The sequence below is a fragment of the Octodon degus genome, unplaced genomic scaffold (genome assembly GCF_000260255.1).
Source record: "Octodon degus isolate 3935 unplaced genomic scaffold, OctDeg1.0 scaffold00031, whole genome shotgun sequence".
Lineage (NCBI taxonomy): Eukaryota > Metazoa > Chordata > Mammalia > Rodentia > Octodontidae > Octodon > Octodon degus.
The window spans coordinates 9,604,646-9,632,248 of record NW_004524607.1 but is presented as its reverse complement, the minus strand read 5'-3'; the positions used below and the strand labels follow the sequence as shown (position 1 = coordinate 9,632,248).

Below are 27,603 nucleotides of genomic sequence, written 5' to 3'. Positions count from 1 at the left end.
CGCTTCGCGACGCTCCTCCTGGCCACAGTGGTCGTGCTACTCATCACCCCTTTCTAGACCAGCATGATCCACTGACTTCCCCCAAACATGTGAGTCTCACTGAGGCTCCCACCACCTCCTTTTTCTACTGCTCTTGTTGAACTGTGCCAGGCCTGCTCCAGAGCTGTGCTTGCTGGCTTCTCGGCACACCCGGAACATGGATGTATGTACACGTCAGAGCCGCGGCCTACTGTGCTTTCAAAGCTTTTCTAAGTAGTGGTTCCGGCCTCCTCAGCAAAGCCAACTCTTTCTTTGATGCTTAACCCATTTCTCCCACCAAGTCACAAGTTTTTTTCTGATGAAACCTAGCTTAAATCCAGCTGTGTGAACAATATCTAGCTCTAGTCTTGTCAACAAATGTTCACTGAATAAAGTAACTAGTTAGTCACCCTAACCACGCCATTCTCCAGCCATTCTGCGTAAAGAGGGACCTAGAGTTCTGGAGCCATTCTATATTCCTATAAGAAGAACTATGAGAAGCGGAGACACAACGAAGACCCTGAACCCCTGGTCCTGAGCTACAGTGATTCTACCCTTGGGGACATCTGGCAACACCAAGATGTTCAGGGTGTCTCATCAGGAAAGGGATACTGGCATCCATGGGCAGAGGACAGGGATGACGCAAAGATCCTGCACAGGAGTCTTATATATAAAGAAATATTCACCCCAAAATGTCAGTGGTGCCAAGGTAAAGGAACCCTTTCCTAAATGTTAATTTTTAAACCCCAGAAGTCATAGGGTTTAAGGTGAAGAAAGAGTACCAGCTCACAAGTGGCTGAAAGCAACCCAACTGTATAAAGTACTTTATTTATCTGCTTAAAAAGAGTTGTTATTTTATGCCAACAATGATCTAAGAAGAAACCAAGAGACAGTATTAAGTGAATGAGGATCATGTAAAGTACTTTAATGAGTCCATTCACGTACATTTTCTAGGACAGTGTATGAAATCTCAATTTGGGTATCTGAAAGTATTTCTGGGCACCGAGTGTCTACCAGTTTGTATGTACAAGTATAGAGGTAGAAGTTAGTTTGTGGTCTCGCACTGAAGGTGGGCTATACACAGAAGCCATTCACAGCATGTTAAAGATTCAATCAGCCAAAAATAACAGGACAGATACAATGCTGGCAGGTCCCAGTTTAGCATGAGTTCTTGGCATAAGTGGTGCCAACTGACAGTCACTGACCAGGCAAGCAAGCTAAGAGATACCATGAAGTAGGCTGCAGCCAAAAGGCCTAACAACAATGCCAGTGTCCCTGAAGAGACCCGTTTAGGAAACGAGATGATAATGAAAGCAACACTGAAAGCGACAGTAATTGGGAAAGAGCAAGAGAATGAGATAAGAACACAGCAGTGTCACCAGCCGAGAGAAGTAGGGTAAGGACCAGAGCGGCCGGAAGGTAAAGGGAGGTAACCAGGTTCCTCCTCCTCATTTGTGAGCTTCTCTGAAGAAAAGGGAAAAGTTGCACTGAATTGAAACTGATGAACAAAACCACTCTGAGGAATTCTGACTTTGCTGGTTTATTACACAACTGTTGTGATTTTTTTAAACAAAATAATCAATGCAAAAATGACTGCTTTGACTCTGAACACTTCCCTTTCTCACCATAGAGCTGATCTCACTGTGTTCTTCTGTTTTGTCATAAAGCACCAGTCACTTCCAAAGAGACTCACGTCAAATAATCTATATACTTCAGGATATGAAAAAAATGCCCAAGGCCTACCCCAGGAAAGAGGGTGGCAGAGGGTACGTGACAGAAGCCCTCTCCTTGGGGATGTGGCCTTCAGCTCACCTGCCAACCACCTACTGGGGCTCTGCAAGGCCATCTGCTGCTGCACAGGCCACAACACCAGGCCTGCCAAATGCTGGCTCTTCCCTGAAGCCCAGAAAGGTGGGGCCTATGGTCCCTCACGCAGCTCAGATGAGATGGACATAACTTCTAGTCATAAGCATACTTTGGTTACATGAAATTTTATTTTCACAATTTTAAGTATCATTTGATTTAAAAAATGATCTTTCATACATGAGAACCTAACAGGTTGATGAGACCTATAGTTGTCTACAAAACTTATTAAAGAACACCCCATGCTCTGACTCCTCCTCCTTGAAAATGTTTTTCTTTGGAGTATTTCTCCTGAAAGAAGTAATAAGGCAATTAAATAGCATAATCTCTCACATGAAAGGTTAATACCATGTAATCTAACACTTTAGCCATCAGCAAACCATTCATTAAAATCTTGAAGTGAATTTGCTCACCCCAAACGACCTGCTGACGAAGAAGGGGCAATTCATTTTACTAAATAAAAATTAGTACTCGGTCTCCCCACAAGCAAGTGAGGACAACGGAAGCTTCACCTGCATCTAGAACGGGAGAAAAGGAGACCAGGAGCCTGGCGTCCCCGGCAGCTCTTTCAATGACCTCTCTGTAACATCAGCCTAATCCTTCAACCCCATCAATGCCTCTGCCATTCAGGCCTCAGTACAAACAATAGGGACAAGGGAACACTGCGCACTCAACCTAGGGTTTCACACCTGGGAGTGGGTGAGGTTTCACATGACTGCAAAGTCCCTGGCTAAATGGCAGATCCCCAGAAACAAAGCCTTGTGGAAAAACACTGCTCAACAAATCACGACCTATAAATTGACCAGGTTTGCCGGTTTCTTTCTTTTGGTGCTGGGGAAGAGGCTCTGTACCGCCAAGTGCAGTACCACACAATAATCTCAGAACTCAGAAAGCCAAGACAGGAACTGTGAGTTCTAGTTTAAGGCCAGTGTAAGCCACACGGTGAACTCAAGGTTGGCCTACACAACGTAGCATAACCCTGTCTCAAAAAATAAAACAAAACCCAATAAACAAATATGCTGCACCACTGAGCTACCTACCCAGCCTACAATAACATACGGTTCACTAATACTTATGAAGACTGACAATCTAGGGTACATCGACACCACTGAACAATTATTTGCTTGGTTAGACTCAGAAGAAAAATTAATCTAAAACAAAATAATCCCTGAAGGAGAGAACACTTTATCAAGTATTATCTTGATAATACTTAAGCACTTAAAACTCAAAAATATCAGTCAAGAGTAGAAAAGGTGAATAAACAGATAAAGTAACAGTAAAATATTACGCTGTGATGAAAAATACTAAGGTTCTTCAGAAAACGTTGAAGAAAGGATGCCAATCAGAGGCGTTTATGTTCCCTTTGTACAATCCTATTCAAGTGAAGTTCAGAAATAATGAAACTCATTGATGGCAGCGGAGGTCAAAAGTGGCTCTTTTGAGTACAGCACTGTCACTGTTGAGAGAGGAGTAAAACACTGGTGATAACAGGAAGCGTACTGAGTGCTAGAAGTCACGTTTCGTTCTGGGCATGGTTATTCACAAAGCTGAAATTTGTACGCTTCACTATATATACATAACCTTCTAATTTCTTTTTCCCAGTATTGTGGATCAAACCTAGGGCTCTGCACATGTAGGCCAGAGCTCTACTACTGAGCTACATCTGCAGCCCTACTATTCAAATATTGTAGTTTTTAAGAACTCAGTGTAGCTTTAGGAACAGTTGTTGTACAATTTGTCTACACTGTGTCAGGTATCTATTAGCTCCCACATCTCTACGTCAACAGCACTTGCTGCAGTCTCTCAACGGGATGGAAAAGAGAGAGTCACGGCTTGTGCCATTCGGGAACTGTGACTCTACTTCCATCTTCAGTTTCACGGCCCACTGGGAACCCTTCAATGTCACCCTATTAGCAACCATCTCAGAAGGTGTGTGCCCTTCTGGGGCCTGAAGGTGACATGCATGGTGTTTATAAGCACACAGGGCGCCCTGGAAAGGCCTGATGATGATGGCTGTGATCAGATCAAGCCCTGAGCCCCATCTCAAGTCATGGCGAATAGCCCATGGCTTTGCGCTGGGCCCTGACCACGGCCCCAGAGGTCATTCGCTGCCGTTACTCCTCATCGTGCACAACATCTGTGGCCCCCACATGCTCCCCTCCAGCCCCTCACCCTCAATCCTGCACACTCTGCCCTTTCCCCAAGGCAGCCCCTCCTACCAGGCCACAGGAACAGCATTTGGTCAGCATCAGGAAGTTGCCGCCCTCTTCCTGTCAGGCCCTGCAGAGAAGGCCCTCTCTCAGAGAAGTGACTGTCAGGCTGACTCTCACATTTGTCTGGGATGGCCTGCCCACGACAGAGTCACAAACTCCTCCACAGCATCGGGCTGTGTGCACCTTGGCCTGCTCTGCTCTGCTTGTGAGAGAAGGTGGCCAGAGAGGTGGCTGAGGGAACAGAGGACCTGAGAGAGGGGGGCCAGAATTTAGTTTTCTGAAAACTGAGGGGAAAAAAAAAAAAATCAACCAGGGAGGTATAAGAAAATGAAACAATTAGCCTGAAAACAGGGGTTTTATCCCTGCACACACAGTACGGAAAAACCTGAGGCTTGAGCTCTATCTCCAGTCCTTGTTTTAGAATTATTTAAATTAAAAATGCCTTTTCTAACTGGCATATGGCTGTGACACACACTAATTATACTAATCATGGGAGCTGATACATATACACCATGGCCATATTTACTTCCCCTTACCCCCAACTCTCCCGTCGCCCCCTTCCTCAGGACCCCTTCCCACCTCCACAAAGCCTGCCTCCCTGTTCCTACCATCTCTTTTTACTTAGCTCTTTAAATTGCTTACATTTTGGGTTTCTCAGATAAGATTTAACCTGCAGTGTCTGCTTTATTTCACTTAGCATTTTGATCTCAAGGGGTACCCACTTTCTTACAAATGACTCCACTTCATTCTTCTTCATGGAAGAGTACTATATCATTGCGCACAGATACATATTCTTCATCCATTTGCCTGTTGATGGACATACAGGCCCTTCTATAGCACAGCTAGGGGCCGGGGAGATAGCTCAGCAGAATAAGCGCTTGTCTGGCAAGCACAAGGGCCTGAGTTTAATCCCCGGTTCCATCAAAAAATAAATAAATAAATAATAAATAAATAAAATTTAAAATATAACACACCTATTACAGCTGTGCCGCTATAACCATGAGTATGTGGGCACCACTATAAAAGGATGTCTTCAAGTCTTCGGGGAAGACATCTGGGTTGACTGGTTTTAATTTTTTGAGGAATCTCACCACAGATTTTTTTTTTTTTGAGACAGGCTCTTACTAAACCATTAAACTGTCCAGGCTAGGCTTGAAAGTATGATCCTCCTGCCTCCTGGTGTTATCCAAGGATTTAAAAAGTAATACTGAGAACATTGCTGGCCCCAAATAAGCAGCCTTTATTAAATATCATTATTTTTATCATCATTTCATTGAATATTATATTTAGCTTCTGTAGACACATCCATGGAACAATGTGAATGGATAAATAGAATCAATAAATTTGCATTTCCTAAGGTATTTTAAATGTTAACAATAAATTCATCAATTCTACATTTTACTATCAACATTTTAGTGGCTTTAGTATAACCAACACTCTTAAAACTCTTTCTGATTTGATTCTATTTTTAATAGCACATGTAGCATATACATCTGTATTTCATTATTCCACTAGCCTGTTGTGGTAGTGCATGTCTGTAATCTCACCTCTTGGTAGTGAGAGGCAGCAGGGTTGCCACGAGTTTGAGGCCAGCCTGGGTTACATAACAACCTGTTTCAAAAACTAAAAAAAAATCATTACACCTCTAATCAGAAGCTCCATCAAGATGTTTTAGACCACATCATATTATGACTGAGTTAAAATAGGCAAGATCATATAGGAAGTGATTTCAGGAACACAAAGTAATTGCTTCAAGCCTGAAATAAAAAATTAGTTTGCTCTCTTCTTATAGCTATTTAAAAAATGATTAAAAGGCACACTTTTGAGCAGTCCTCTTAACAGTTTGTTTTCAGCTAAAACATTATCATAAGGTATCACATTGTCCAAACTGGGTTTCCTGATAATTCACTGAAATGCTGGGCTCAAGGCTCCAGCATTATTTTGACTAGTTAAGTACAATATAAAGGAAACAGACAATTTAAATATAACCTGCTCAAGTTTCTTTTTGTTTTTCCAGTCCTGGGGATTGTACCCAAGGCCTTGAATATGCCAGGCCAGCTGTCTACCACTGAGCCACGTTCCCACACCCTTTTCATTTTTTAAAAAAATATTTTTGAGACTGGGTTTTGCTATAGCCCAGACTGGCCTTAAACTGGAGACCTTGATGCCATAGTCTCCCAGGTAGCTAGAATTACAGGTGTGCCTATAAAGGGACTATCAATCTGAGACTAGAAAGGTCTCAAATGACAATTCAATACCCAGAAAGACCCTATCTCAAAAAAAAATGGACAATTTAAATTTTATCATACTATAGAAATTCACTTCCAAATTATCTAAGACAAAGCATACAATACTGAGTTTGATTGCTAAGTATACTGCCTTTAAATTATGAGGAGGGAAGTGAGCCCACAAGGAAGGGGCAGATTTTATAAAGCAGTTTATCTCTCCTTAGACTTCCAATTACATGTACGGAAATATCAGGGAATCTACTTTGTCTTACAGATTAGTTGAGAAGAATACTTACATTCTAATATGAAGACTACTTTAACTGTATTCTCTCTACAATGATTGTTATACTTTGGGTAATTGATTTGGGGAGCAAATGACTTTAATCAGAGATTTTTAAACCCAATAACTTGCATTGTGATAGAATGTCACTACATTTTATTCCAAGGCAGTAGCATTTGGTGGAAATACAGAGGGCAATTTTGTCCCTTATGGGCCATTTAGCAAATCTGAAGAATTTTTCAATATCAAGCTGGTGGGAGGGGGGTTGAAATATCAAACAAATATCTAGGACGAATTATGCTGCCCAGTGTTAACAGCACCCATGATATAAAGAAGAAATAAGATTTTAAAGTAACTTTTGTTCTGTTCTAAGATGATGTAGCACCTACATCAAAGCCTACTTTAAAAAAAAATCTGATGACAACTCAGGTTGCCTCAGCTCTTAGCTCCTGTAACTGTCTCTACTTTCTGTCAACATCGAAATGAGACAAATCACAGCACTGTCATGACTGCACAGAATCAGCACTCTATTCACTGAGTATCAAATAACAGTATGTACTTAAGATTACAGGTATTGTCACTGGGGAAGAATTTCACTTTTCAATTTAGAAAGCATGGTTTATTAGGTACTGTGATACCTTAAAGTTAAAAATCTGGCCTTGGCCAGGCGTGGTGGCGCACCCCTAATCCCAGCACTTGGAAGGTTGAGGCAGAAGGGTCACTGCGAGTACAAAGTGGGCTCAGGGCCAGGCTGAACTACATGGCGAGACCCTGGCTCAAAAAGATGAAGAAAAAAAAAAAAAAAAAAGTCTGGTTTTATTTTACACAACTTTGAGAATTAGGGCTCTCCCTTTAACCTGTTCTTCATCATAAACACTATCCTACACAAACGTTCTAATTAGGAATCAAATGATGGAAAAACATTTCAGGTTGTTACTTTATTGGTATGTAAGAAATTCTAATGTCTACAAATAATTACATAAAAATAAAAGACAAGCAAACTTTCAGAGCTGGGCTCTAACCAGATTTATGCTTCTTAGCATCAACTTAAAACGTCCACAGTATTTGAGATGAAGAGCGCACACACAGATGCCCGAGGCGTAGACACTCAAATGGAGAGGTGCGTTCTTTTGCTTAGCTCTGCTTTTGTCTGAACCTTCTAGAAATTGATAACGCCCAGGCGCACGCCTGTACTTCGGAACAAGCACACCCGGTGGGACGTCCGCTCGCCAGACCCCGCGGCGGAGCTCGTGGACCCTAAGTGACAGGAGGGGGCCGGTTCTCCGGTCCCCGCGCGGTGTCCCGTGAGGTCCGGGTGCAGACGGGATCCTGGCGGGACCCCGACCGCCCCATCACCTCTGGTCAGCCGGCGACCACCGTCACCCCCGGTCACCCTAGCCACCTCGGCCTGCCATCCCCGCACTCACCCGTCACGCGGATGGACTCCAGCATCGTCCCGCCAGGGCCGAGAGGTGGACTCCGTGGGGTCAGGAGCCGGCGGAACCGCCACCCGCCCAAACCTTGGTAGCGAGACGCGAAGCTGCTCTCGGAGACAGTGCCAGACGGAGAAGTGCGGATACCTGGGCTGTGAGCGGCACTCCCTCCACCCGCAGGCGCTGGCAGATGCACTGGGTTGCTCGACCGGGCGGCCGCACTCAGCACCAGCCGGCGTGACGTAGCTGCTGCTCTCGTTGCTAAGAAACGTCCTCCCCCTCCCCGTCACGCACGCCGCGCGTCACCGAGCCTGCGCGCCCGCTGGGGGCGCTGGTGCGTCGAAGCCCGGCTCTCAGGGAGAGACGGGAACTACAACTCCCGGCGTCCACAGCGACACGGCGTGGCCCGCGCCGGGGTGTGGACCAGCCTGGAACCGGTGTTTTGAGGAACTGCTCAAAGACGTTCGCTGCCGTTTAGAGGGGCTTGCTTTCGCCATGGTTGCTTAAGATACGGATACTTTGATACTCAGCCCCGGCTGTGCATGGCAAACCCAGTTTCCTGGGCCGTTCATTTAACTTTCATGCTGCCGGACAGTTACAATTTGAGACTGAACTGTAAGACATTCTTTAGGTAAAAATCATTCACTAGCCGGCATTCTATTCTTTTTGCTAAAATATAGGTGTTCATTTGGGATTGTGCAGTTGAAAGGGGCTGAGTGTTACTTCTCAGTTTATTACAGTACCTCTCTTGCCCACGGGGCTGCCTGAACTATAGTGCTGTTTTTTTTTCCCTCCACATACACGGATACGATAAGGCTTAATTTACAAAATAAAATTAAGCCCAGTTGGAGATTGGTAGCAAAAGGAAGTAATGCAACAATTAACTTTTATGATGTTGTCAACATCACTACCCTTGCCCTTTGGGGCCATTCATGACTGAAATAAGAGTTTCTTGACCATAGTGCGGTGATGCCAAGACATTTGATCAGATAACCCGAGCAGCATATCTACTGTCCGGATATGCCGTACAAAGGGGTGTTTCGTGTCTAGGACAGGACACAGTGTGATACCTCAAGATTCCATCCTGCTACTCAGAGGCCATGCAATTCAAAATTTATCAACTGTATAGTGCTCAGATTTTGCTTTATATTTTCAGGTTGCAGTTGCTACAGAAAATTCAAACCATGCAAAATAAAACAATGGATGCCTGCTGCATTCGTTTTCACTTTAAGGAAAGTGAAAAATGAACTTTTTATGATGACTGTAGGAAATGTAGAGCATATACCCCACAATAAACACATTTTAAGGGCAGTGTGCAAGGTTCTGAGCCAGGTCTTGAGGACATCTAGGGTAATGAAATAAGCCTGGCAGAGCATACAGTCACAGAGGAGCTCAGAAGGTAGGGCTGGGACTGTCTCTTCAGAGAACCACTTTTTCTTTTTGCCTTGGGGTGTGTTTTCAACCTCTGGAAGGAAAGAAAGTTCAATGCCTGGAATATGACACATTGAAACACATTGAACTTGCAAGACATTGTTTCTTTTCATCACTTAGAAATAGTGAAAAAAAAAATTGAGACAGGGCCTCCTCATGTAGTCCACACTGGTCTCAGACTTGTGGTGTTCCTCCTACTTCAGCCTCTGAGTTTGGGGTCACAAGCATGCATCACCACGCCCAGCGGGGAACAGTGAAAATTTATCTATCACAAATAGTGGATAATCTCACATTCTGTTGGCAAAAAGCTGTGAGTACTATCTCAAAACATCCAGCGCCCAGTGGTGTGCTACCAGTTTGGCTCAAACCACTCCTTCCTCTTGGCTGGACTACAGGGAGGATATCCGAAATGACCTCCCCATCTTTAGCCTCTATTTCTATTCTCCAAACCCAAGGGCAAGAGATTCTCTTAAAGCCATCAGATACTATCAGTCCTGGCCTTGACATACCTCCAAGTCCTTTATGACCTAGCCTCCAGTCCTTTCTTTGATCGCAACTCCAGTATTCCTCTCCACCCAGCAGGGACATGCTGGCCTCCTTGACAGTTCTCAGATTACTATTTCACCTCGAGGCCTTTGCAATTTGGGATTCTTCCTGCTTGGGAGGAAGCTCTTTTCCAGATAGCCACAGGACTAACTTCTCACTTCCTTCAGGACTTAATGCAAATGTCACTCTATTAAAAACCTCTCAATTTAGAAGTAGAGTGGCCATTCTGTTTAAAATTTCTTTCTTTCTTTCTTTCTTTCTTTTTTTCTTTCTTTCTTTCTTTTTTTCTTTTTCTTTTCTTTTTTTTTTTTTTTTTTGGTACTGGGACTCAAACTCACTACCTCAGGTTTGACAGACAAATGCTGTGCCACTGAGCTACATCCCCTGATCCTAAAATTTCATTCTTTTCTCACATTTCATATGTCCTTTCTGTGCTTTATTATTCTGTTAGCACTTACTTCACATTTATCTAGTTTATTATATTGATTAAAAAATTTTTTTTTGTATTTTGCGCTGGGTCTCACTCTGCAGTTTAAACCCATAGTGATCCTCCTGTTTTCAGCCTCCCCAGTGCTGGGATTACAGGCATGTATCACTATAGCAGGTCTTGCTGGCTGACTCAGTGCACCCAGGGGGTGGGGCTAGCACAGCTTGTGGTGCCAGGGATGGAACTTGGGTCCCTGCACTTGCCTAAGCAGTCACTTAATCCACTGAACTATCTCATAGGCCCCCTGCTTTGATTTTTTAAAATTTATTTATTTTTATTTATTTATTTTGTGTGTGTGTGGCCAGCTCAGCCCACCAGGGGGCGGGGCTGGCTGACATGTGCTGGGGGATTGAACTGCGGTCCCTGTGCTTTGCTTAGCTTAGCTTGTTCTAAGTAGGTGCTTTAGACCACTGAGCCATCTCACCAGCCCCCGATTTGATTTTTAATGTTTATTTATTTGTTTTCTGATGTGCTAGAGATCAAACCCAAGCCTTTACACTGAGTTACATCCCTGGCCTAATATATTTTTACAAATTTATTTTGAGAGAGGGTCTCACTGTAAGGAAAGGTAGGAGGCAGAGACCACTGGGCTGTGTAAAAGCAACATGGTATGGAATTATTGTGCCAGGGTGCAGGCAAACAGAGGGTGAAAAGGCTGTCTGTAGGGAACAAAGAGAAGTGGGTTTTTTTAAATAGGACTTGAAAGAAGGCAGGCGACATAAAAGCAGGAAGATCTTAGGAAACATCAGTGGTCCAAGTTTTCTGGATCTTCTGTGCACCAGGGGGCAAAGTCCTTGGGGTGCCCAGAGTGAATGTTTAGGAGTTTTCAGATGTCCAGGTAAATTGTCTGTGCAGGAGTCTGAGCTTCATCCTGTCTCTTCTAAGACATCCTGTGTTTGTCAAGGGAATCCCAGCACGGAACTGAAAACAGTTCCTCTGCTGGCAGGCAAGTTTGGCACTGGGAGATTCATGTGCAATTCGAACCATATGTTTATTGAATCATTTCAATTGCCCAGGCCTTTTGGAACTTGTGATCCCTCTGCCTCAGCCTCCTTGAGAGCTGGGATTATGGGCCTGTGACACCACACCTGCACCTTGCTGATTTGTCTTGGTTGTTGAAATTTACCACAAATATTTCTGGTTTTAGGGGGGTGGAATTAGGGCCTTGTGCCTCAGTGCAGTGATTGTCCTTCTTCGTTGCTGGATTTGCAGCATCAAGAATAGTACCAGGCATACAGTAGGCACTCAATAAATATTTGTGAGTTAAATGAATATGTGGACAATAGATAGTATAGATTGTCAGTGACTCCAGAAAAATAGAGGATGCCAAATGGACCTTTAGATGAAGGACAAATCTGCTTTGGGACAGCGAACTTGCTATAGTAATGAGCAGTGCACCCTTTGCATTTACGTGAGCCGTTATTCTTGGAACATGTAGCCTAACGCAAAAGGCTGTAAATGAGCCATACTGTTACTTCTTTTATATCTAAAATTCTTTTTTTTAATATCTAAAATTCTGAAACTTATTTTCTCAGCTTCCTATAAATGCATCTACTACTCTCAAATTCGTAGTTGAAACTGGGCATGGGGGAACATGTCTGTAATCCCACACCTCAGAAGGCAGAAGCAACAGAACTGCCATGAGTTTGAGGCCAGCCTGGGCTACATATCAAGACTCTGTCTCAGGAAAAAAAAAAAAAAAGCATAAAGTCACTGAGGTACTGAAGTTTAACTAATTTTCAATAAACAAAGTCCCCTAAAAGTTGTCAAGTCACATGGCCAGTGCCTGTGTAGAGTTTATTCTCCATGCTGTTGTGAAAGCAAGCCTAATCATACCTTTTTTCTTCATTGCTGGGATTGAATCCATGACCTTGGCCATGGTAGGTAAAACTTCTCCTTGAGCTACATCCCAAGTCCTATTTTATTATATTTTGAAAGAACAAAGATGTGTATTACTTTCTTTATTCCGTGAGTATTTATTCATTTTAGGTTTTTGTGTTATAGGGTCTCACTATGACTTTCAGGATGGCCTTGAACTCACTATGTAACCCAAGCTGGCCTCACATTCATGACAGTCCTCCTCCCTTAGCCTCCAGAGGGCTGAGGTTACATATATGTACAGCCATACCTAGATTTTTTGTTTTTATTTTATTTTATTTTTGGAGGAACTGGGGATTGAACTCTGACCCTTGCGTTTGCCAGGGACGCGCTTATTCCACTGAGCCATCTCCCCGGCCCCAGATTTTTTATTTTTAAAGTACATTCAAAGACAAGATACCTATCTTTAAGGAACTTAATGACTAATAAAGAAAATATATGTTTATATTAGTAGACATAACATACGTCTATATATGTACACATGTATGTCTATATATATATATGAGTATGTATGTATGTCAGGAGTTGAAATACATTAAAAATGTATTCCCTCTTCAATATTTCACTAAACTTATGAATTCCAAAATAAACATGTCTGATATCTCTGTAGTTAGCATATCTAGAAGATCACCATAGGGGCTGGGGATATAGTTCAGCGGCATAAGCACCTGCCTGGCAAGTACAAGGTCCTGAGTTCAATCCCCGGTACCACAAAAAAACAAACAAATAGAAGATCATCATATTCTTTATATTATAATTATTTTTGTGTTCACTCTACCAATATTTTCATCAATCAGATTTTATTGGTACACTTTATTTTACACTTTATTTATTTTTTATATATTTAGTACAGGGTCTACAGGGTCTCACTACATAGATTGGACTCATAGTGATCCTCCTGTTTTTAGCCTCCGAAGGGCTGGGATTATAGGCACATGCCACCATGCCCAGTCTCTCAGCATGCCCCTGGGGCAGGGCCGGCACAGCACACTGGGAATTGAACCCTGGCCCCTGTGCCTGCCTAAGTAGGTGCTTTAGGGTACATTTTAGATATACATAATTACCACATCCATCATAGAGAATTGTAGTTGGGCATGATACGACTTCTTTTTCCCCCATTCCTCTACCCTCCTTTCAACCTCTCCTCCTCTCTTTTATAAAAGTTTTGTTTTCATGTTTTCTTTCTTTCTCATTTTCTTTACTTGTTCTGTCTTTCTCTTTTTCCTCTCCCCTCTCTTGCTCCCTTTCCCAGTTGAAAATTTTCTTCCCATTTCACAATAACAATTCTACATTTCGATCCTCATTTACACTTTTGGTGTCTCACATCAGAGAAACAATGCGGTATTTACACGTGTGCCTAATTTATTTCACTTCAGAGGATGGTCTCAAGGTGCATCCATTTATCTAGGAATGTCTCAAGTTTATCTTCTTCATGGTAGATTAGTACTCCATTATATAAAAGAACCATATCTTCTCTATCCATCCACCAGTTGGACTGTTTCCAGGATTTAGCTATTATAAACTGTGCTGCTATAAATATGGGTGTGCATATATCCTTGTGGTATGAGGCTTTTTTTCAGGAAGATACAAATGAAGGGAATAGGTGGGTCAAATGTAACTCCTAGTCCTAGTTTTTTGTTTTTTAAAAAAATGTATTTAGTACAGGGCCTATAGGGTCTCACTACATAGAATGGACTCGTAGTGATCCTCCTGTTTTCAGCCTCCCAAGCACTGGTACTACAAGGAGCAAGCCACCACACCCAGTCTCAGTTGCTGTCTCAGCACGCCCCAAGGGTGGGGCAGGCACCCCCGCTGGGGATCAAACCTCTAGTCCTAGCTTTCTGAACAATCTCCACATTGACTTCCACAGTGACTGCTACTCTAGATATTAGTGCTTTGGCTGAAGTACAGCTAACAAAGGTATTCCTTATACTGTAGGTTGTCTCTTCACTAGGGTGGTGGTTTCTCTTGTCCAGGATGGCAGCCCACCAGGGGTTAATTCTCATCCTAGGCCAAAGAAGCTTTAGTTTAGCCTCCAAGTTCACCATTAGAGATAAGGGGACACAGGGGCAGAGTCAACCCTATATGACCCTGCCTATATTGCTTCAATCCTTCCCCAGCCTTGTTAAAGAATCACAAACATGAGAGAGAGAAGGAAAAAACAGAACTAATTAAAGAAAGTAGAGTCAAACCATGTGTTACCATAAATTCCCATGCCCAGGCCATAGCCTTGTTCCAATGACAGCCTGCCAAACCTTACATGGGCCGTGCCTTCTATCGCAGTCACCCTGGCAATGAAGAAAGTATATAAGCAAAAGCAGAACAAAGAACTGAGCCCAGCATGTTCCCAATTTGTAAAGGGATGGGAGTTCTTATCAGATGCTGGTAAAAAAAAAGACTCTATTATTCCTATAATACAGTCTCCCATGGAAATAATCCTGCCACTTTACTCTTGCTGTGCAAAGGCTTTTTTAAAAAATGAGATCCCACTTGTTGATTGTTATAGTTCCTGTGCAAACAGGGTTTTGTTCATAAAGTCTTAGCCTACACCAATGTCTTCAAGAGTTCTACCTATTCTGTTTTACTACAGATTTCATGTTTCTTTTAAAATTTTTTTAAAATTTATTTATTTATTTATTTTACATTTATTTATTGTGTGTGTGTGTGTGTGTGTGTGTGTGTGTGTGTGTGGCCAGCTCAGCCCACCAGGGGGCGCGGCTGGCTGGCATGTGGTGCTGGGGGATTGAACCGTGGTCCCTGTGCTTTGCCAAGCTTGTTCCAAGTAGGTGCTTTAGACCACTGAGCCATCTCACCAGCCCTCATGTTTCTTTTTATTTTTTTTTTTTTTTTTTTTTTTTTTTTTTTTTTTTTGTGGAACCAGGGATTGAACTCAGGTCTTTGCACTTGCCAGGGAAGCGCTTATTCCACTGAGCCACCTCCCTGGCCCCAATATGTAAATCTTTGATTCATTTCATTTTAGTTCAGTGCATGGTGAAAGACACGGGTCTAATTTTAATTGTTGGCATGTGCAAACCCCATTTTTCCAACAACATATATTAAAGAGTCTTTCTTGCAGTGAATGTCTTTGGCTAATTTGTCAAAGATAAGGTATCTATATTTAAAGTTGTTTCGGTATCTTCTATTCTGTGCCATTGATACTCAGTTCAACTGTTTTTGCCAGTATCATATTTTTTTTCGGGGGTGGGGAGGAGCTGGCTCAGCCCACCCTGAGGGTGGGGCTGGGGCTGGCATGACAAGTGGTATGAGGGATTGAACCATGGTCCCCTGTGCCTGCCTAAGCTTGCTAAGCAGGCGCTTTAGGCAACTGAGCCATCTTGCCAGCCCAGTACCATGTTGTTTTGATCATGGTAGCTCTGTAGTATCATTTCAAGACTGGGATTATGATATTCCCTGCCTTGCCTTTGTTGCCCAGAATTGCTTTGCTATTTTCGGTCTCTTCTGATTCCAAATGAATATTAGGATTGTTTTCTCTAATTCTGTGTGATATGCTGTTAGAATTTTGATTGGAATTGCATTACATCTGTATAAAAATTTTGGAAGTATGGCCATATTGGTTCTTTCTACCCAAGAGCAAAGGATGTCTTTCCGTTTTCTAATATTCTCTTGAATCTCCTTTCTCAGAGTACTGTAGTTTTCAATACAGAGGTCTTTTATTTACTTCCTTAGATTGATTCCTAGGTATTGCATTTCAATGCTATTATGAAAGGTGTTATAGCCCTAATTTAGCTCTAGTGAGTATGTTATTCCTATAGAGGAAAGCTGTTGATTTTTGAGTGTTGACTTTGTATCCAGCTATGCTACTGAATTTGATTATTAAATCTGGAAGTCTTTTGGTAAAGTTTTTTGGTTCCTCTATGTAGAGTATCATTGCATCCACAAACAATAATTTAACTTTTTCCTTTCCATTTTCTTTTCTTTTTTTTTTTTTTTGGCGGACCCAGGGATTGAACTCAAGCCCTTGTGCTTGCCAGGGAAGCGCTTATTCCACTGAGCCATCTCCCTGGCCCTCCTATCCATTTTCCTTTCATTTCTCTCTCCCTCTCTCTCTCTCTTGTATACTTTCTCTGGCTAATGTTTCCAGAAATATATTGAATAGGAATGGTGACCATGGACATCCTTGCCTTGTTTCGGATTTTAAAGTGAAAGCTTTCAGGTTTTTCCATCTAGTATATGAGATTGGCTGTTGGTTTGTCATAGATGACTTTTACCAGACTGAGATAAAGACTATTCTAATCTTCTGTAGGCTTTTTAAAACCATGGATGGGTGTTAGAGTTTTTGAAAAGTTTTTTCTGCATCTATTGAGATAACCATATAATTTTGCACCTTGGCTCTTTTAATATGGTGTGTTACATGTATTGATTTGCATATGCTGAACTATCCCTGAATCACTGGAATGAATCTTACTTGTTCATGGTGTATATAATCTTTTTGCTGATTTGATGCATTCTGTTTGCTGAATTTTTTTTCCTTTTTTTGCTGAATATTATTGAGGATTTTTGCATCAGTGTTTATTAGAGAGATTGGCCTATAGTTCTTGTTTTTGATTGAATCCTTCTCTGGTTTTGGTAATAGAGCAATACTTACTTCCATGAATGAATTTGGGAGTATTGCTCTTCTTTCAATTTTATTACGGAGTTTGAGAAGTAGTAGCATTAAGTCTTCTCTAAAATTCTTGTGGAGACTCTTGGGCCTAAATTTGTGTGTGTGTGTGTATGTGTGTGTGTGTGTGTGTGTGTGTGTGTGTGTTGTGACACAAGACAATGCAAGTAGGTGTCATAGATACTCCTCTGCATGTTCTTCTCAGAGGGTAAGGGCACACCAGGAGGGGAGCAGGCCCACTGACAGACCTTAATCCTTAATTACTGCTGTGGCTGGAGAGTTTAAGGATTGCTTTTTTAAAAAGACAGCAGACTTTTTTTTTTATTTAAAAGAAAAGATATATTAACAGTTTTAGAAGTTGGTAGAATAAAATCTTAAAGCACTCTTATAATATGGCATCTTTCAATTTCTGTATAAAAGCAGGTCTTTTAAAAAAGTATTTCTGTAACTTAAGAAACCTGGCATTTAAAATCATATTTTCTTTTTAGGTAAGGTTTGGTTTGTGTTTGTGTTTTGTTTCTTTCACTTGTTTCCCCTCCAAACTTTGTGCTTTCTGTGAACTTAACTTTCTTTTCTTTTCTTTTTTGTATATTATTGTTTACAATAAATATACATTGCATTAAAAAATAAAATAAAATAAAATTCTTGTGGAATTCAGCAGTAAATCCATCAGGGCCTGGGCTGTTATTTGTTGACAGGCTTTTAGTTGCATCTTAAATTTCATTGATTGATATTGGTTTTATTTAGAACTTTTGTATTTTCTTGATTCAGCTTCAGTTATTCATTTGTGTCTAAGAATCTTCTGCATTTTCCATCTTATTAGATACATGTTCTTGAAACAGGTACTGAAGATCTTCTGGATTCTTAGCTCTTTGAATATGGTGTATTACATGTTTTTTGCGGGACCGAGGATTGAACTCAGGTGCTTGTACTTGCCAGGGAAGTGCTTTATTCCACTGAGCCATCTCCTCGGCCCCTGTATTACATGTATTGATTTGCATATGCTGAGCTATTCCTGAATCCCTGGGATTTCTGCAGGTTTTATTGTGATTTCATGCTTTTCAGTCCTAACTCCATGATTTTGAGTCTTTCCTTTCCTTTTTTTTTTTTTTGGCTAAGATTTGTCGATTATATTTAATCTTTCTAAGAACTAATTCTTCAATTCATTGATTCTTTGTATTGTTTTCTTAGTCTCCATTGCATTAATTTCTGATCTGATTTTTTATGGTTTCCTCCCTTATCTGAGCTTTGGACTTGACTTGCTCTTCTTTTTCTAGAAGCTTGAGGTTCAGCCTTAAGTTGTTTCTTTGAGTTTGCTCTGTTTTTCCTTATATGGGAATTCACTGCTAGGAATTATATTGGGGGATCTTAATACTCCATTGTCACAAATAGATCAACTAGATAAAAAATCAACAATTAAATATTACACCTGAACCAAACTTTTGAACAAATAGACTTAGTAGATGTCTAGAGAGTGTTCCACCCCACAACATAAGAATACAAATTTCTTCTCAGATGCACATGAGTGTTCTCCAAATTACACCTAGCTCATAGAACATGCTTAAGTAAATGCAAAAGTACTGAAATTATCTCAAGCACATTATCAGACCACAGTTCAATGAAATTAGAAATCAATGGCAAAAGAAGCCACAGAAACTTCATATACATAGAGAAATTAAATAATACCCTCCTGAACAACCAATGGGTCACAGATGAAATTAAAGACAAAATTAGACAGTTTTTAAAATTGTATTAGTGCTTATTTGATTTTTCACGTCCTTTAATATTTGTTTTATATAGGTGAGTACACTGGCATTTGTTGCATATAGATTTATGATTGTTATCACTTCTCCTTGGATTGTTCCTCTTACAAGGATGTAGTGACTCTCTTTGCAATATTTTCTTGAGGATAATTTTGACTTCTAAATATTTTTAGTGACATGTACCATATAAAAGTGTATATCAATGCATTCAAAATGTTTTAACAGGTACACTACATGTACTGTTGAAGTATGTGAGAAAAATTCCTGAGCACAAAGAGCTTCTCTAATGTCTTAAAAAACTAGTCTTGTTACTAGCTCCTTGGCTATTCCCAGCCCTACAATTACTCATGTTCATCAAGCTGGAGCATCTGCTATAATTACTGATTTTCTCTGCGCCCCCTTAGTGTTTCTGTGGGACTCGGCATCTGCAGCTGTCTCACTGGCTGTGATTGAGGCAGCACTGTGTTTTACATACCACAAGGACAATGAACAGTTCCATCTTACTCAGAAATGGTCTTTTATACCTGTTTATCCATGAGGCATTAATATTGAGACAAAAGGATTGATTTGGTTATCAGTCACTCTTCCATTTTCAAAGCACTGATTAAAAAAATCAAGAATTTATTAAACCTGGTAGGCAGGTTCTGTGTTACAATGGACAGTGTCGCATGACTTGCATCTAGATGTTCTCCTGAAATTGTAGTGAGTCCTTTTTGATCTTCATCTCAGTCCAAAAAGTTTATATTTGTAATCCCAAAGGTACATTATTGGAATCCCTCCAAGTTAATTCCAATCTGCCACTCCCAGTGGAAACCACAGTGAAAATAAAGACACTAAAGCATATTTCTAATTATGGGGAGCCAATGAAGGAGGAGTGGCTTGAGGATGAATGACTGAGAATTGTAGGAAGTAGGTGAGTACTGTGAGCTGGGCTAGATAGGAGGCCTGCATTTACCTCTGCGATATGCAGAGAAGGATTTACATTATACTATTGAGATAGTATCTAATGTTTTGGGGTCTGGTGCTTCTGCTCCGATGTGTAATCTTTCAAGCTCCAGAAGTCATAGTCTCTATCTCAAGGCTCGATCCTAACCAACAATGTGGAGCACTGGCTCTTTGTCCTAGTCTCAACTTGGCTCATATTAATGAGCAACAGGTGTGGGTTATCAGGGAAACACACCTGCCATCTTCAAAGACTACCACCAGCACCTTGGCTAGACCAATATGCGTTGCTTAAAATCAATTGAAAGGATAAGGAAAAGTCCTAGCCAGCTCTGTACCTATTAATACATGGGTATAGGGTCAGGCACAACCAAAATGGAGACGTCTCTTCTATCAAGGAGAGTTGCCCAGATGGTTCTCCACACTCATGAGGTTATAGGTGAGGCTTTTTCAGGGGTGGCTAGAATTAGAGTGTTTGATACTAGAATTGATGCATGGTGCAGTGATAGGCTCAAGGGCACTAGGATTAGGGTTTGAGTGGGACCTGCCCTAAGTAGCCTGGATAAAATATAAGGGGCAGAAAGATGCTGTTAAGGTCCCTTGGTGGCTTTGCTACCTTCTGCCCACCATAAACTGTACCTCCCCTGCAATGCATGTGTGCCATACGATCCTGCCATAGAGACAGCTGATTATGAACTGAAACCTCTACAAAATCTGAGATAAATAACCTTTCTTCCTTTGGGCTAGGGAGATAGCTCTGCAGCCTAAGCACCTGCCTGGCAAGTGCAAGGTCCTGAGTTTAATCCCTGGCAAAACATGCCTTGCTGGCCCTAGAACCAGGCGTGAGGCACATGCCTGTGAGACCAGAGGATCACTACAAGTCTGAACTGCATAGTGAGACCCTGTATCCAAAAAAATTAAAACTTAAAAAAAGGAAATAACCTTTCCTTCTTTAACTTTGGGTGTCGGGTATCTTGTCTCAGCAATGAGAAAGGTAACTCTGTTAGACTTTTATTAGGCATCAAATGAGAATTAAAGAATTTATTAAAACTGCCTTTAATAATTTATGCTTAATTTAACAGCTCCTCTTACCCTTGAGTGTCTTATTCAAATTTTTAAGCAATAACAACGTTGTCCTAGTTTCTCCACCATACATATTCAGTACATTTCACTGAAATATACTCATTTTTTTATGGTCATTATATTTTTGTACACTAACAGCATTATATTATGGATCATTCTGTTTGTTTATTTATTTTTGCAGTACCAGGGATCAAACTTGGGACCTTGCACTTGCCAGGCAGGTGCTTATGCCGCTGAGCTATCTCCCCTTGTGGATCATTTTGATTTCTGAATATCTGTAATGATAATTTGCAGCTAATTTTAGATTTAAGAATCATAGGGAAGGGGCCAGGGAGAGAGCTCAGTAGAATAAGTGCTTCCCTGGCAAGCACAAGACCTGAGTTCAATCCCTAGTTCCACCAAAAAAAAAAAAAAAAAAGGGGATTTTTGTGTCTAGAGAGAGAGAGAGTGTGTGTGTGTGTGTGCATATATGTGTGTGTGTAGTGGAATTTCTGTTATGAGTGAAGAGTTTTTCTTATTTTGTCAGTAATTATGTGAATCTATATGTTCTTTTACATCTTGTGTAGCACAATGGCTGGTATACGTTATATAAATATACTAAAACAATTTAGTATATTTACTATTTGTAAATTAGTTGATGGGGTTTTGGTAGAAAAAAAGTGGTTAGAAGTGGGGGTATAGCTCAGTGGTAGAGCACTTGCCTAGCATGTCTGAACTGTAGGCTCAGACCATAGCACTGCAAAATCAATCAATCCAATCTTTAAAGGTTGGTGAAATTATCTTTGCACTATGAGAGCATTATTTTCTTTTATAGAACAAATATCATCTATCCATTTTAAAGATTCAGAAAAGATTTGATCATTTATTGTGCTTAGGGATGGAGGGTAGGAAAGGCCAAGAAAGAAGAAAGAGATGAAGACCGAGTACATGATTGTATTGCAACTGCAGGAGCATGCAGGCTTCCCAGTGCACATTCTACAACAGAAATTAATTTTGTTGACAATAGAATAAGCACATGTTAAGCTTGAAACTTAATTTGTTAAGGAAATTGTTATGGAAAAATTTAAATTTGTTAAGAAACATTTAATTTGTTAAGGAAAGGGTTTTTTTTTTTTCTTTTAGTAACTAAAAATGAATTAGAACATTGCAATGATATTTATTTACTTTTTTAAGCTTTAAGTTTCAGATGAGAGTTTAAAAGAGGAGAGAAGCCTCCAATAAATACTTTTGACTTTCCTTCATGTCTTACTGAAAGCAAGTTATAACCTTCCTGTTGTTGAAAAACTATGAATTGAGGAGCCTGGATGTGCAGCCTGCCATTATAGAAAGACAGGCCAGCTCTGGTTGCAGGCATTCAGAACCAAACAAGCATTAATGGAAGCCTCAGGGGGAGCTATAGATAATTTTCCTAGAGTCATAAAAGACAAAACAAGAAAAAAAAATACAAGAAGTAGTTGGTAGGATTGGTTTTTTTCCTTGATTTTTTTTTTCAGTGAAATCTGAATGCTTGCAGGATGTCTGTATCAAGAAAATGGAATGTTTTCAGTATGTGTATATCCAGGAGAGTGAAAAGCAGCAAACAAAAGCCAAATGGAAGAATGCTTTGTGAAGCCACTTCAATCCTCTTTACTGCAATGAAAAAAGTCAGAACAGCATAAAAGTCAGAAATACTCTTTAATTATTTTTTCTTCTTGGATGCAGGGTCTTGCTATGTAGTTCAGACTGGCCTTACACTCACTATGTAGCCCAGGCTGCCCTCAAACTCACAGCAATCCTCCCGCCCCAGACTATTAAGTGCTGGGATTACAAGTATATACCACTATGCCCAGATCTGAATTTTTTTATAGGATGTTTCACTGTAAATCATTAGAGCGAGGAAGTATATTTTTTAATCAGCCAAAAAAATGCCCTTGACTATAGTTTTTGAGAAACCAAGGTATATATTTATTTACTCCATTCAAAGCTATTTGAAAGAAATTAAGATATTAAGTCCTGAATATCTACAAGGCAAAAAGGTGATGAAAAAGACACATTACAGTCCTGCAAAGAGCTTACTGGCAGTGTGTATATACATATGTAAAAACTGTACCTATATTATCCTTTAGTACATACAAGAGGGATACCATGGTGAATAAAATGGAGTCCTACTTTGTGTGGAGCTGTATGTTGTAGCAAGGTAAGCAAACAACAAATTCACCAATGATGTAATTTTAGATACTAACAAGTGCCATGAAATATAACAAGTAGTGAGTTACAGTGACAGAGGTAGGAAGAGGCTTTGCACTAAGATTTAAAAGACAGGAAATTCTGAGGAATGAGTATTCTAGGAAAAGGGAATCACAGAGACACCAGAATGAACCTTGGAGTGACCTTGGAGACACATGGAGGGCAGGGTCATCTCTGGATATGGCTTGAGATTCCCAAGAGTTCAGGCATTGCAGACTTGGTCCTTGGTGTGACAGTGGCTTGACACGCCTGGCAGGGAGCCAAAGAGGCTGGGTAGTTACCAAGATTTCTTGTAACAACCCTCTCTTGGCCAGGCATGATAGCACATGCCTATAATGCCAGCACTCAGGAGGAAGAGGCAGGAGTATTGTCATAGGTTTGAGGCAAGCCTGGGATACATAGTGAGTTCAAGCCCAATCTGAACTGCATAGAGAGACCTTGTCCCAAGAAATAAACAAAACAAAACAACCTCTCTTCTTGATAAAGTAGCATGCTTCAGATATCTTATTATAGTAACAGAAAACAGACTAATACAACCAGTATGGTTGAAGTTCAGTAAGCTGGAGATGTGGCAGAAAAAAAGTTCTGAGAAGTAGGGAAAGGTAGGTAAAGGAGTTTGGATCTTATTCTAAGTGCAATCAGAAGCCATCGGAGGATTTTGAATGGGAGTGGCATGTGATTTATGGGGTTGGTTTGTTTGCAATGCTGAATAGAACCGAGGATCTCATATGTGCCAGTGAGCTACATCTCTGGCTCTGGTTTATGGTTTTCAAAACTTGCATTGTCTTCTCTGAGAACAATGAGTGGGTAGGAAGGTGAGAGTAGAAGCAGGGAGACACCTAAGAGTCTGTTCCCAGGGCTGAGTGAGACATTGATGGTAGCTCTGAGTGCAATGGAAGACGCAGAGATGGAGAGAAGTGGGAGCCCCAGGGCTTGGGAGGAGGAACTGACCATCACACAGGTATGTGAGCAGCAGGAGAGAAGATATAAGCACGATTTCTAGGGTTTCAACTGAGCAATGAGGTAGATAGTTGAGAAGAATCAAGATAGAAACAACACAAGAAGAACAGGTTTGGTGGAGAAATTTATTTTGAGTATGTTATTTTAAATATACTCACTGACATTAAGACAACCATATGCAATGTATTAATTATTGAAACTGTGCTAGTAATTGGTTTTGAAACTGTCTCATTGCTATTTGTTTCTCAATAAAATTATTTTTTAAAAAACAGGGGCTGGGGTGATAGCTCAGTAGGATAAGCACTTGCCTGGCAAGCTCAAGGGCCTGAGTTCAATCCCTGGTTCTGCCAAAAAATAAAAAACAAAAAAATAAAATAAAAAATAAATAAAAACAAAAACAAATATACTCACTGATATCCAAGTCAAGGTTTCAAACAGACAAGTGAATATAAGAGCTTGGAACTTAGTGAAGAGATGAGGCAAGAGAAATACATTCAAGAGCCATTGATATAGAGGTGGCATTTTGAAGCCAATTAAATTACCAAAGGGTTGTGTGTAGGCAGACAAGTGTACTGAAGGTAGAATGCAGAGTCAAAAAACAAAACAAAACAAAACAAAAAACAAACAACAAAAAACCCCAAATAAGTGTGTTGGTGCATGCCTGCAATTCCAACACTTGGGAGGTTGAGCCAGGAAAATTGCTATGAGTTCAAGGCCAGTCTGAACTACATAGCAAGACTCTGTCTTAAAGACGAGGAGGAGGAGGAAGAAGAGGAGGAGGAGGAGGGGGAAGAAGATGAGAAGGAGAAGAAATGTTGAGTTTTCAGACACTTAGTTGTAGGATGGAGAAAGAAGGGCTGGGAAAGTTCATTGTGTCTATCTGTCTACGGTATCTGTCTGCCTGTCTGTCTACCTTCCTACCTATTTACCTCTATTTACCCATCTACATGTATACACAGAACAATATACATGATGGTATAACTACATAAATGTAGTCATAGTCCCTACAACATTTTGGCTAACGATCGACTGGATATGTGACAGTAGTCCCATAAGGTTATGTTGCCTAGTGTTGTATGTTATGGACTGGAGCCAAAAGAAGCGAGGAGAAGACCTGATGAATGTAGCTTCAGAGGTCTCACGGAGATTTGTCTCTCTGGTAGTGAGCCCTGAGCCAGGGAAACTTCTGACATTTATTGAGGGCCACAAACAGCTAAGGAATGTGCAGAAGTAATTTAGTGCAAACAAACTGCCATCTATAATTGCCTTCCAATATTCACCAACTGTTTTACATATCACTGGTTGGTAACTTCCCAGATGAAGCAACAAAGAACAGACAGGGCTCTGCCTCCAGGAATCTGCTACTACCTTGTCTCCAGCTTGCTGGAGTAACAAGGAACCAGTTTCCTTAGACTTGGTTCTTTGTCCCTTGTTCCCTTGGTACAGTAAACTTCTGACTCATATCACTATAGCCTAGTGATGGTATAGCTACATTAGTTCACTAAGTACACTCTATGATGAGTTGCAAACATGGTGTTCTTTTAAATATTTCAGAGTATATATGAGTATATGTAAATATATATATACATATACAGAGATATGTAAATATGTACACATATATGAAAGGGTAGGCGGAGGGGCCAATGTAGTAAAAGGTTAATATATCAGGAATCTGGGTGATTCCTAGAATCCCGGAATCTTTGGTCATTTTCTTGAGAGTGTGTTGAACCTCTTCCAACTGAGGCAGGAGAAGCACAAATTTGAGCCCAACCTAGACAACTTGGGAGGACTTTACCTCAAAAATGAAAATTAAAAAGGGCTGGGAGTGTACTTCAGAGTTAAATCCTCAGTACACAACATTATGTTATGACAGATGTTAATGCCACAAAATGAATTTGGTCCATTTTCTTGTATCAAATTTAAGGAGATTTTATCTTTGAAGGTCAATCATAAGACTTGGATAGTTAAGAATTACTGAATAACTGCTATGGTGCAGTATAAAGGGTTACTTTAATATGGGATCACTAAAAAATGAACTTTTATGAAAAAAGCTTTCAGAAATATAGGTATGGAAAAGTAATCATCATAGAAATTATAGTGTAAAGCACATGAAAGAATCATTCTTTATGAAAGGATTTATTGTGATCTTTTAAAACTGAGTTTTCTTGATATTCTCTCAATTGGTGATGAAGGTAAAAACAAGATTAAGCCTATCTGTATTTTTGGAATATTCTACTGAATAAAAGACATATGTCTATAGTTGCACTGATTTTTAAGGTTTTTTTTTTTTTTTTTTTTTTTTTTTTTTTTTTTTTTTTTTTTTTGGTTCCTCGAATGCCTTCAGGGCACTTTTGGCCAGTGGGAGAGTTGTGAGGTTTGAACTCCAGCAACCTGAGGCTGACAGCTTTGTGGAAGCAGCCACTTAAAGGACTGAGCTAGGGCCAGGGACCCGAAACTTTTTAAATTTTTTTGCTGGAACCAGGGATTGAACTCAGGCCCTTGCGCTTGCCAGGGAAGCGCTTATTCCACTGAGCCATCTCCCCAGCCCCAGTTGCACTGATTTTTAAAAATACATTCAGAAAGTAAAATTTTTTAGTTACTCTGAAATCTGAAATATCTTTACTGATTAAATTAGAAAGATAAATCATATGACACTAAAAGTCATTAATAGCATAAATTGCAATAAGTGAAATAGCCCTTTTCAGTAACATATCAATAACAACTTTTGATGGTTCTTTTTTCCGATTATAATAAGCATACAGAAGTGGCCTTTCAGCCAGATAACCTGAGGTCGAGCTCTTGTGTCTAATTCCTCTGGCCACTGCTTTCTGGTTAGATCTTGGCCTTTTCGCTTCCTGTAAAAATATAAATATTTACGATATTGCATTATATTTTCAAGTAAATGCAAATGAATGTGTGTACTTATTTTAGCTGTAAGTACATAGCAGTGTTGCTGCATCTATGACACATGGACCTCAGCTGGCTGTTTGCATCACTGAAAGCTGTTATGGTGGTTTTGTGTGTGTGTGTGTGTGTGTGTGTGTGTGTGTGTGTGTGTGTATGAGTTGCTTTGTTAAAACTAAAATCTCAGGTATTCAATCTTAATTGCAGTGTTGGCACTAGGTGATAAATAAGTGAGAGTTACAGCTTGCAGGTCTCTGATAGGCTCGCCACCACTAGATACAGCATTTGTAGGTTCCCTACTAAAGTCAATACTATCAAATGTTTGTGTTTTCTGGAGTGCCATCAACCTCATCTGCAAGAGATAAACTCATTTACTTTGTTATACATGGAGGAAATACTAATTTTCTAGGGCTAATTATCTGTTTCAAGATCCTTGATTTTATTCTTAATATAGTAAGTTGTAGCCTTTAAAAAAATAACGTGATAAGTAGTATTTTTTCTATTTAGTTTTATGTCTTAGGCCAATTATTTAATTTTTTATGTTGTATGTCTGTGTGTGGTTGTGTGCATCTTAATTTTCTTGTTTCTAAATTAGAAATGGTATTTTTACATATACTAATTCAACACATATCTATCTGCTGCATTCCTGTGCCCAGCTCCTGGGTTACCACCACAAAGATGAGCCCCCTGCCTTCACTTACATTTTATTTTAATTTATTTATTTATT

At 40.4% G+C, this 27,603-nt stretch overlaps 1 protein-coding gene across 5 annotated transcripts in view; it reads right to left on the bottom strand.

Moving 5' to 3' along the window:
* Kiaa0895 (KIAA0895 ortholog) overlaps positions 1-27,603 on the bottom strand; it is a 56,217-nt gene that overhangs the window by 22,679 nt on the left and 5,935 nt on the right. For 4 of the 5 annotated variants that reach the window (XM_004629572.2, XM_004629573.2, XM_023713481.1 and 1 more), the window contains exon 1: positions 8,030-8,244. In XM_004629572.2, the coding sequence (XP_004629629.1) occupies positions 8,030-8,054 (25 nt within the window). In that variant the 5' untranslated portion in view covers positions 8,055-8,244. Of the gene's footprint in view, positions 1-8,029; positions 8,245-26,757; positions 26,828-27,603 lie in introns of those variants that run through there. The other variant, XM_004629571.2, reaches the window with a different exon arrangement.